At 44.5% G+C, this 12,238-nt stretch overlaps 1 protein-coding gene across 2 annotated transcripts in view; it reads left to right on the top strand.

Annotated features, from left to right (window-relative positions):
- Window positions 1-10,441, top strand: part of OSMR (oncostatin M receptor) — a 122,304-nt gene extending 111,863 nt beyond the window's left edge. For both annotated transcript variants that reach the window (XM_040420950.1, XM_040420951.1), the window contains 3 exons: window positions 7,814-7,907; window positions 8,078-8,150; window positions 9,369-10,441. In XM_040420950.1, coding sequence (XP_040276884.1) covers window positions 7,814-7,907; window positions 8,078-8,150; window positions 9,369-9,893 — 692 coding nt within the window. In that variant the 3' untranslated portion in view covers window positions 9,894-10,441. The remainder of the gene's footprint in view (window positions 1-7,813; window positions 7,908-8,077; window positions 8,151-9,368) is intronic.
- The last annotated feature ends 1,797 nt before the right edge of the window (window positions 10,442-12,238 follow it).

The raw sequence follows: 12,238 nt of genomic DNA, 5'->3' as shown, positions 1-12,238 counted from the left end.
TACTTGGGAATGTGTTGGTGATAATGCCCAGTGGCCACTCATTCCAGTGTGATTGGCTGTCTTTCACGAGCACAACATCCCAAGGTCTGATGTTCGGCTTGTTAGTTTGCCACTTCCTTCTTGATTGTAAAGGTAGAGATATACTGCTTCCTCCACCTGTCCCAGAAGGCATTAGAAAGAGTTTGCACCTGCCTCCATTGTCGTCTATAGAAGTCTTTGTTATTAAACTCTCTGAGAGGAGCATTAGGGGTGCTGGTCTTCTGTGTGAGTAACATGGAAGGAGTGAGGATAGTCAAATATTCAGGGTCATTGGAAAGGGTAGTCAACAACGCTCTTTCATGAGGGCTGTGGTCAAAATTTCATGTGTGAGTCTCGTACTCCCCACTTGCAAGAAGATTGAATCCAAGATTTTTCTTGCTATGCCTATCATCCTTTCCCAGACGCCGCCCATGTGAGAAGAATGAGGCGGATTAAAGGTCCAGGTGCATCCTTGCTCACTGTGTCTTTCCACGTTGGCAGTGTCCAAGTGGGAAGGAATTTGAAGTTCCTTCACTGCTCCTACAAAATGTGTGCCTCTGTTTAAACGAATATGCTTCACGGGCCCTCTAATGGCAATAAAAAGTCAAAGTGCATTTATGAAACTTGAAGTTATTCGATCACTTCTATATGGACATACAATTAACATGACTGCCCAACGCTTTGCACTTGCGTAAATACCTCTAGTGTGCCGTGTAGCCACTGACCAAGGACCGAATACATCCAGACCAATGTTGGTGAAAGGAGGATCTGTACTGAGTCTCTCAGTTGGGAGACTGGCCATCTTTGGGTTCTGGAACATGCCACGAAGTTTGCGACAGGTAACGAAGTTGAAGATGAACTAGCTCACACGCCTCGTTGTTCCAACTATCCATAGTCCGGCAGCTCGTATATTCCCTTCAGTAAACAATCGGCCCTGGTGTTTCACTTGAAGGTGGTGATGTCGCACGAGCAGGGTCGTGACGCAGGCTCGGACTGGCCCACAGGGGTACAGGGGAATCCCCCGGTGGGCCCCTGAGCAAGGTGGGCCCCTAGTCTCCCACCCCCTGCACAAGTGGCACAAAACACATTAGATTTAGTACACTACATACATATATTCAATGTACAGCACATCAACCAGCTTATGTTCATATAAAAAACTTGTTAGATTATTTATTATATTTTAATGTATCCGTACGGTGGGCCCCCAAAATAAATTTTACTGGTGGTCCCTAGGTACCCCAGTCCGACACTGTCATGACGTGATGATGTCCGGGAATTATTACAGGATGTTTCTTCACGAATTTCATTTTGGCTTCTTGAAGACGGCCTCCTATTCTTATCAACCCATTTTGGTCAATGATGGGATCAAGCTTCCTCACAGCGCTATCCTTGAGACTGTTTGACCTGTGTTGAGGTAGTCTATTTCCTTAGCATAACATTCATGTTGTCGAGTGTGAATTATTATGTTTTTGGCCTTTTCTAAATTAGCAGCTGTAAAGGCGTGTTTGCAGTGATGCCAACATTTGCAAGGCTTCTGGCTCACAGGTAATGTCAATTTGTAAGACTGAGCTATACGAACTAGACAGGCTATAGCACGAAATAGTGACATCCAGGTGGAGAACCTGTTGAAACAATGAGATTTGAGTTGGTGGTCTGAAATCACCGTATGTAGAACAGATACTTCAGGTCGGATTTCTTCATCGGCATCTGGGTATATCAGACCAAACGTGTCGGATCCGATACTGCAAGATGTTGAACGGTACATGAATGCAGGACCCGTAAACCATGTAATGTCCTTAAGGTGGCTTGGTGTGACAGATCTAGTCGTGTGGTCTGCAGGATTATGCTGTGTAGGCACTGTTTAGGACAAGTGGATCTCCTGATCCTTAGCACCCGATTGCAGGCGTAGACATAAAAGCGTCTGGTTTTGTTGAAAATATATCCTAGGACTACCTTGCTATCCATGTAAAACTCAACTTCCTTGATTTCCAGGTTCATTCCTGATGTTATAAGTTCAGCTAACTCCACTGTAAGCATAGCAGCGCAGAGCTCCAGTCTGGGAATCGTGTGTTCTCGGAGTGGCGCCAGTTTGGTCCGGCTCATGACAAATCCTATATGGCATTGTTCTTTGACGTCAATGGTCTTTAGGTATGCTACGGCTGCAATCGCCTTGACAGAAGCATCACAGAAGATATACAATCTTTGCATCTTGACTTCAGTCGATGGCATCGAAGCATATGGTCGCGCCACATGTTGGCTGGTCAAATATTTGAGAGACTTTTTCCAATCTGTCAACAGGTCCTTTTTCTCTGTGGGAAGCGGATCATCCTAATCAGACATCTCTGTGGTGAAGTCCCTTAGCATCATTTTACCTTGGATGGTAACATGCACTACGAATCCCAGAGGATCATATAAGCGGTTTATGGTGGACAGGACTCCTCTGTGTGTGAAGGGCTTTTCTCCCTTGCTAATTTGAAAGGTGAATGTGTCTGCCTTTCAATCCCAGAGCAAACCGAGGCTCCACTGCATAGGAAGGGAGTCGGTGCTAAGATCCAAGTCCTTTAGATCACTTGAATGGTCTTGGTGTGAGAAGGCTTCCATTAACTCACGGCTCTTGGAGGCAATTTTGTGCAGCCTCAAATTAGATAGAGCGAGCATCTCTTGAGCCCTTATTAAGAGACTGATTTCGGTCTCGTTCATGGGTGTGGATTTCAAGCAGTCATCCACATAGAAATCTTTTTCCACAAAGAATCTGACATCTGACCCATACTTTGCTTCACCCTCTCGGGCTGAATGTTTGAGACCGTAAATAGCGACTGCAGGGGAAGGACTGTTTCCGAAGATGTGCACTCTCATTCGGTACTCTACAATGTCTTAATTGGGGTCGTTGTTGTGGTACCAGAAGAACCTCAAGTAGTTTCTATGTTCTTCCTTGACGAGGAAGCAGTGGAACATCTGTTGTATGTTGGCCATAAATGCTACGGAATCTCTGCAGAAGCGGAGGAGTGCCTCTAGAAGTTTGTCGTCTTACTGTCTGGTCCAGACCTCAACATCATTTAGCGAGACGCCTTCGTACCTGGCGCTTGAGTTGAATACTACTTGTATCTGCCCTGTTTTTTTAGGATGATACACGCAGAATATGGGTAAGTACCAACACTCCTCAGAGTCTTGGAGCATGGGTGCCTTTTCTGCATGGTTGTTCTGGAATATTCTTTCCATAAAGGTAAAGAAATGTTCTTTCGTCTCTGGTGTCCTCTGAAGTTTATGTTTGAGGGAGATAAATCGACTGTAGACAAGTTCTTTGTTGTTAGATAAGCGTGGTCTCTGGGGTTTAAACGGTAAAGGTGCGACCCAGCTTTTTGACTTGTCTTTTACTATTCCTTGATTCATGATATCCAAGAACCGCATTCTGTGCATGTCACACTGACCTTACAGTTCCTGGCGAAGTGCGATGTTGTAGTGCAGCACCTGAAGCAGATGTTGTTTTCTTTGAAGAATTCTTTGCGGTCCTCTAAGGACTTCTCCCTGAAGGCTCTGCATTTTAGTAGAGGATGTGGTTTCTTGTACAAGGGGCATTTTTTGGTAAGATCTTTAAGTTTGTTCTCTTCTTGAGAAGACTTAAACGGCCTGTAATGAGAATCTGTGGAGGCAACGTTAGTTTTGTGGACTGCCACTGGTGTTTTATGAGGTTTGACACCAGGTGTAGTGGAACATGACAATGTAAAGTCAAAACTGGGATTGTTTCTGATCCTTGCCTGTTGAGTAACAAAGTGTACAAACACCACGAAGGGGGATAATGGTACATTATGAACCTGTTTATAATGAGAACCATGCGTGATCCACTTCTCCTGTAGGCTATAAGGGAGTTTTTGGACAATTGGATTGACACCTCTGGCGGTGTCCAGGAATGCTAGCCCTGGCAGACCTTCTTCTGCTTGAGCAACCTGTACCTCTATTAACAAGTCGCTGAGTTCCCTGAGCTTCTGGTAACCCCCTACCCACAATTCTGGGAAAATTATCAATTTTCTTCTATAAAGCATTTTCTATAGCTTCTATTGACCCATAACATTCATCAAGTCTTTCCCACACCATCTTTAGGCCTTTGCCCGGATAGTTTATGTTAATGTCTCTGATTATTTTGGCGTGTTCAGCAGACTCGCTTCCAAGACACTTCACCAAGAGATCTAACTCCTCACTACAGGAAAGATCTAAGTCCCTTATGGCGTTCTGGAAGGAGGCTCGCCATGCCCTGTAGTTCTCGGGGCGATCGGTGAACTTTATAAGTCCTTTGGTAACCAGCTCCCGTTTAAGCAGAGAACTTAGTGAAGTCCATGGCAGCCTGGTTACTGCCAATATTACCAGGTGTACTGTTGTTATGCTGCGTGTGTGATGTATCACCATACCTTTTAGCGGTTTCTGGCTTAGGGAAGTCTGTATAATACCATTCTGACGCGAAGGTTGTCCCTTTAAGTCGAAGCGAAGGTTGTAGCTTTCGTTCTGCAGGGCGGTAGTTGTGGTCAGCATCGTATTGTTGCATACCTTCCTGCTGGAGGTACTGCAATTTAAGGTAGGATCTTTGATACACTGCATAGGCTGCTGATATGCTGGATCATAGTTGTCATCTGTCTTGGGATGCTGATGGACATATTCTGAGACGCGCTGTCTCCTGCATCTTGTTGATCTCGGTCATGGCCCAAGTACTTGGCTGTGTTTCTCAGATTCGGGAAACTCCAAGGCTTCTAGGAACTCTGCTTTGGCCACTGCCGCTTCTTTATCTGCGGCAAGTTTCTCCAGCGACGCCTACAGGCAAGCTGTCTCTTCTTCCACTAATGCTCTCTCTTTCCTTTACGCTCTCTCTTTCTTTAGTTGCATCTCTTGTGCAGCAAAGGAAGACCTTCCTTTTGCAGCCTCAGCTTCTGCATGGGCGAGAGCAGCCTTTTCTCTTATTGAGGACTTGCTAGAACAGCTTGCTCGTGACCTGGTCCTGTATGATGATGCCTGGCTAGAGGACATTGTGTGCCTTTTGCTGGCTGTTTAATGGCTCTGTGCGGACTCAGTCTATGTAGAAACGGACTTCAGCATGGTCTGGATCATGCTGCACTTGTTGGGGGCTGCACTCTCACTTATTGTGACTGTATTTCAACTGCTGCAATCTTGTGCGCAGGACCGTGTGTGTGATGGTGGCTCCATATAGTCAGATCCACTATCGCTGGTACCTAGCATCTATTTTACTGTTCTGTCTTCATACACGTTCACACAGTGTGCAGTCTGACATTCAGCATAAACCATTCCTGTCTTCCAAAAAGGAGAACTGTTCTTTGTAGTCTAACTTGTTTATTGGTAAAACAGGAGTATTTGATTGATCAATTGATTGATTGGAAAAACTATAACAATACAAATAACATGAATAAATATATAGCATAGCATGTACTGTAATATTTGCATAACACTGAAGCACATGGTAAAATGGCTGCCTAACATAGGACTGCATGTCTAACTAACAGCAGTAAAAACTTCCCTGAGTAACAATGATACTAGCTGAACAGCTCTGCATAACATAATGTCCCTGAAACAAAGATAGGTCTCTCACCAGATATGATTTCACAAGGATGGTGGAGTTTAAGAAGGAAATATGCAAAAGGATAGGTCTGCTGATGTGCCCTGGTGACTGCAGGCTTCTCTTTCCCAGAATGCTTTGCACCACCCACAATGCAGCAGTCTTTGCAACAAGAAAAACAAAGTGCAATACAATTTAACACCGCTAGATGGTGCTATAACCACATTAATCACTTCAGAAATACTAAAACTCTTAGACATGATCTGTAATGATTCTCAACTCTGCTGGGCAGAACATTTATATAAGACCAATTAAAGAATGATTTTTAAAACAGAAATGTTGGCCTAATGAAAAGTCTGTCCAGTATATGCTATTAATATTTGGTCGGGCTCCTGCATGAATTACTGCATCAATGCAGCATGGCATGGGGACGATCAGCCTGTGGCACTGCTGAGGTGTTATGGAAGCCCAAGTTGGTTTGATAGTGGCCTTCAGCTCGTCTGTATTGTTAGGTCTGGTGTATCTCATAGATTCTCTGTGTGGTTTAGGAGTTTGCTGGCCAATCAAGCTCAGTGATACTGCGGGTATTACACCAGGTATTGGTACTTTTAGCAGTGTGGGCAGGTGCCAAGTCCTGTTGGAAAATGAAATCAGCAGAGGGAAGCATTAAGTGCTCTGAAATTTCCTGGTAGACGGCTGCTCTGTGTTTAGACTTGATATAGCACAGTGGACCAACACCAGCAGATGACATGGCTCCCCAAACCATAACTGACTGTGGAGACTTCACATGAACAGCCTGCTTCACTATAAAGACTCTCTGCAGCCAGGAAATAGCAATTTTTTAACTTAATTTGCTGTACATAAATTTGGATCGAACCAAAAAATTCGGTGAACCGGCGAATTGAATTTATTAAAAATTCACTCATCTCTAATGTTAATGACTGTCATCTGGACAACCGTCAGGTTAGCAGTCTTCCCCATGATTGTGTAACAGACTGAACCAGACTGAGGGATAATTTAAAGGCTTAGGAAACCTTTGCAGGTGTTTTGTGTTGATTAGCTGATTAGAGTGTGACCCCATAAGTCTATAAGATTGAACTTCTTCACAATATTCTAATTCTCTGAGATCCTGACTTTTGGGTTTTCATTAGCTTTAAGCCATAATCAACGTTAAAAGAAATAAACAGTTGATACAGATCGCTCTGTGTATAATGAATCCATAGAATATATGAGCTTCACTTTTTGAATTTAATACCTGAAATAAATTAACTTTTCAATGATATGCTGATTTTATTGAGATGCACCTGTGGCTATGTTTTAGACTTGTTTCTGTTACCGTATCTATGTACTGTGCTTGGATCTGTTACAAAATTTTATCTTCTGTGTTTCTGTTGCCATACTTAGGCTACTTTCACACTAGTGTTAATATTTTTCGGTATTGAGATCCGTCATAGGGTCTCAATACCGGAAAAAAAACGCTTCCGCTTTGTCCCTATTCATTGTCAATGGGGACAAAACTTAACTTAACAGAACGGAATGCTCCAAAATCCATTCCGTTCTCGTACTGGAGAGCAGCAGCACGCTGTGGTTTGCTTTCCGTCCTGGGATGCGGAGCAAGACAGATCTGTCATGACCCACAATGCAAGTCAATGGGGACGAATCCGTTTTATCTAACACAATCTGACACAATAGAAAACCGATCCGTCCCCCATTGACTTTCAATGGCGTTCATGACGGATCCGTCTTGGCTATGTTAAAGATAATACAACCGGATCGGTTCATAACGGATGCAGACGGTTGTATTATCAGTAACGGAAGCTTTTTTTTTTGCTGAGCACTGCCGGATCCAGCAAAAACGCTAGTGTGAAAGTAGCCTTACTTTCTGAGCTTGGATCTGTTACAATATCAATGTTTTAGACTTGGATCTGGTACTGAATGTTCAGGACTTGTTTTTGTTACTGTATTTATGTACTGAGCTTGGATCTATTACTAATCTCTATGCATTAGGTTTGGATCTGTTATTGTATCTTTATTTTTGGTTTGTGTTGTATCTACGCAGTAAGCTAATCTACATAACACTTCTTGTGTTTCAAATATCCAGGGGCTCCAACAAGGGACTAAAAATTGCTTGTTCTGTGCTGCCAATCTCTATCCCTCTTTATCGCTGCCTTGAAGCACACTATAACCAAATGTCCTACTCTAGTCTCTGGTTTCTTCATCATTCTCCCTTTTTTTCAGCCGGAGCAGCGCTACTCTCTATAATTGTGCCGATCATAACCGTGTCAGTGCTGGCACTAATCCTACTATTTCTAGGATGCTGGAAACGGGCCTGGTGAGTGTTCACACACTGCATAAGCTACTATCCTGCAAACAGCGGCCAGGACATCCGAGAGACCTATAGGTGTAAAACCTGGTTACAGTCTCTGCACCGTGTTGCGGAATATGTTAGCGCTATATAAGAACCATGCATAAGGACCCTTTTTAAGAATACTCTCATTTTAGGCTCAAGAGAATATGTCTTCCTGATATTCCAGACCCTAACAAGAGCAAAATATTTTCCTTCCCAGGAACAAAGGTAAAAGATAAAATTTTAGCATGTTCATTCTACATTTTCTACTTTCTATGGAAAACCTCACAAGATATTGGTTAAAGGGTTTCTCCACTGTCGCATTGCAGGTCTCCTGAAACCCTAAAGGCATCTTGCAGTCATACATCCTTCCATCAAGTTCCCTACTTGAAGAAAAATGAAGCAAATGTATACTAATTCCTGATTTAGAAAATTCCTACTGTCTATAGCGCTTCCACAGACCTATGTGTCTCCATGGCAACAGACTACAAACAGTCACAGTGTAGTCTGATTTTGCAGTCATACACTCTGTTATCTGTTCCCTAAAATTTGCAGTAAGGCTTCACATTTGCAGTAAACATCTGGCAGGGCATTCTGGCCGGGAACAGCCTGCTGGATCTGTGAACAGCGGGCACAACTGTATGATGCCAAGATACTGTCTGGCCCCATTCACTGTAATGGGAACCAGGTGAGATCCAGCCACTGCCTGGAAAATATGCCGATAAGCGGCTGGCCTAAAAATGCTGCGTTCAGCTGTATTTTTCCGGCCGCTCCTCAGCATACTTGCCGGGTAGCACCTGGATCTCAGCCGGTCCCCATTATATTGACAGTATCTTGGCAGCGCATGGTTGTGCCTGGTATTCATGGTTTGGATAGGCCGGAATGCGCTGCCAGATCTGTTTACAGCAAATGTGAAGCCTTACTGCAAATTGTAGGGAAAAATTAACAGGGAGTATGACTGCAGAATCAGACTACACTGTGACTGTTTGTAGTCTGTTGTCATGGAGACACATTGTTCTGTGGAAGCACTATAGATAGTAGGAGTTTATAATCAAGACTATTTAGGCTCTATTCACACGTCCGCAATTCCGTTCCGCCTTTTGAAGAACGGAATTGCGGACCCATTCATTTCTATGGGTCCGCACGATGTATCCGCAAATCCGATCCCGAAAAAAATAGAACATGTCCTATTTTTTTCCGCAAGTGCCGGCGATATGCGGTCCACAAAATGCGGAACGCACATTGACGGTGTCCGTGTTTTGTGGATCCGCAAAACACACACGGACATCTCAATGGAGCCTGAGTTTTTCCACTTAGATGCATTGGAACAACTTAAATTTTTTTAATTGGTTGTGAAGTTGGAGAGCCTAATATATCAGAAACATCATATCCATAAGTGTCACATTGCTGTAGCCACAGTCTAACACACAGATTATCTATCACCAGAATGCATTGAATAGAAATATCCTACTGACCCCCAACCATGAACCTCAAATGGTGGACATTGTCAGCATCCAGGAACAGTGTCGACATAAACCACATGAAGACCCAAAAGAGTCCTCCGAACATCAACTACATGAGATCCACAGCAACATCCAGATGAAAGAAGGAAGCGAGTGTGACGAAGACGTCAGCGAAAGTTATGTTCCTTGTGATGATGAGCTTCTTGTGATGAACTCTTTCTATGCACCAATGAATGATCCATCATATGACTCCCAGTCACTTCCCCACCTGGAGTTCTTCAACCAGAACTACACCAGCACAACGGATGGAAGAGAGGACACAAGTGCAGCAGGATACAGACCTCAGATGAACACGGCACAAGTACATAGTCTGCCCTACACTGTGCAGTCTATGCATTCAGAAGCAGGACTTGATAATACATCCATCTGCTTTAATAGCATTGGTTATGGTAGTGAACCGATGAGCCCGACCTCTGTGGGGTCAACTGCATTCATACTAGTAGACTGATGGGAACTTTATCTGCATTAAATTGTTGGACTTTAAAAAGACACTTAGGCATTAAACGTAGACTTTAAGTAAATGTTTATGTACTGTAGCTTCAATGGGGAATGTTCATTAGAAGACATGGACCTGTAGATGAAACCTGAGAAAAAGTTGCCTTGTTCCTTCTCCCAACTGATCAAGTACAGTTCATATGTTCTTGATTGCCGTAGCACACTTGTCATGGTATATATATCTGACCCTGGTCAACTCGAAAATTGTCCTCCTTCTCTATGCGTCTCCCTTACTACCTCAAACCATAAAGTTCATCCTCATCTTCACATGTATTGCTGCACTAGACCTTGTGTCCCACATCCCCCACTTATGCCTACTCTTATTGCTTTTGACACATCTAATTTCAGCTCCAGGACCCACTATTGTATCCCTTCATTGCTGATCAGGTTCTCCAAACACCTGATCCAGAGCCTGGTCTTGGGAGGGGCACTTTCCGATTATTTTCTGTCCGCCGCCACAAGACTACACAGTGTAGAGGTATACTGTATATTGTGTGGCACAGTGTATCCTATATGTGTATAACAAACATATTTCACATGAAAACTTACAATTACTTGGCTTGGTCCTTGGGGATCTCAGACACCACTTCAACACTTTGGCCGGGGGCTCGGTGGAGCTGATGTGTTTTATCCTAATGAGAAAGATTTCATAATAAGAATTTGGAGAAGCGGCAGAGGGATAGCAGAGCAGGGAGAGGCTGGTGCTGCTACTAGGGTGTTATACCATGGGGGAGTAATAAAGCCCACCATAATGCCCCCCCCCCCAGTAGTAATAATTCTCCTTATAATAGACAGTGCAAAAAATACCCCCTTATAATGCCCCAGATGAGCTAATGTCCCCATAGTGCCCCCATAATGTGCCAGTATAAAATACCCCTATATAGTGTCCCCAGTAAATGCCCCCATAGTGCTCCTCTCCTCCTTCCTCCTAGTGCCCCCCATAATGTACCAGTATAAAATGCCCCATATATAGTGCCCCAGTAGATGCCCTCAGTGTCCACTATAATTTGCAAGTATAAAATACCCCTTCTTAGTGCCCCCCGTAGATGACCCCATAGTACTTCTCTCCCCCCTTCCCCATAGTACCCACCATAATGTGCCCAGTATAAAATGATACTGTACAGAGCCCCCCATATAAAATACCCCTTCTTTGTGGCCTCAGAAGATGCCCTTATAGTTCCCACCAATAATGTGCCAGTAAAATGTGCCCCCATAGATGCCCCCCAATCATGTGCCAGTAACAAGAGCACCCCCCATCATGTGCCAGTAACAAAGGCCCACCATCATTTGCCAGTAACAAGAGCCCCCCTAATGTGACAGTAACAAGAGCCCCCCTAATGTGCCAGTAACAAGAGGCCCCCCTAATGTTCCAGTAACAAGAGGCCCCCCTAATGTTCCAGTAACAAGAGGCCCCCCTAATGTGCCAGTAACAAGAGCCCCCCTAATGTGCCAGTAACAAGAGCCCCCCTAATGTGCCAGTAACAAGAGCCCACCTAATGTGCCAGTAAAAAGAGCCCACCTAATGTGCCAGTAAAAAGAGCCCCCCTAATGTGCCAGTAAAAAGAGCTCCCCTAATGTGCCAGTAACAAGAGCCCCCCCTAATGTGCCAGTAACAAGAGCCCCCCCTAATGTGCCAGTAACAAGAGCCCCCCCTAATGTGCCAGTAACAAGAGCCTCCCTAATGTGCCAGTAACAATAGCCCCCCCAATCATGTGCCAGTAACAAGAGGCCCCCCCCTAATGTGCCAGTAAAACTATTTTACATATATATTTTAAAAAAAAAACACTTATACTTACCTCCATGTCAGTGATGCGATGCAGGCCTCTTCCGGCCTGTGTCCCGCGCTGTACAGCTCAGGCGGCGCAATGACGTCATTGCGCCAATTGCACCGGCCTCTGATAGGCTGCCGGCCTAGTGCCTGCAGCCTATTAGAGGAAGGGGAAGGGACACGCCTCTCCCTCCCCTGCCCGTTTGCACTCGCAGGACAGCGATACAGATGACTATGGAGATGAGCGCTTCCACAATGGAAGCGTTCATCTCCCTATGCCCTGCGGCCGCCGCCCCCACTTCTGAGCAGCTCGGGAGGGCAATTGCCCCCTTGCCCCCCCCCCCCCGTCCTGGATCCGCCAGTGATCCCTGTATATCTTAGACACAGTAGCTTAACCTTCAGTTCCACAGTTCTTCTCTTCCGAGCTCTATGGAACTCATGTTCTGTAGTCAATATCCGTGACCTGTTCATGTCTCATTTTCTGCCTGTAAACACTGCATTTTCTTGTTGAACTGTTCTTGCAGCCTATT

The sequence above is a fragment of the Bufo bufo genome, chromosome 2 (genome assembly GCF_905171765.1).
Source record: "Bufo bufo chromosome 2, aBufBuf1.1, whole genome shotgun sequence".
Lineage (NCBI taxonomy): Eukaryota > Metazoa > Chordata > Amphibia > Anura > Bufonidae > Bufo > Bufo bufo.
This window is presented reverse-complemented; position numbering and strand designations above follow the sequence as displayed.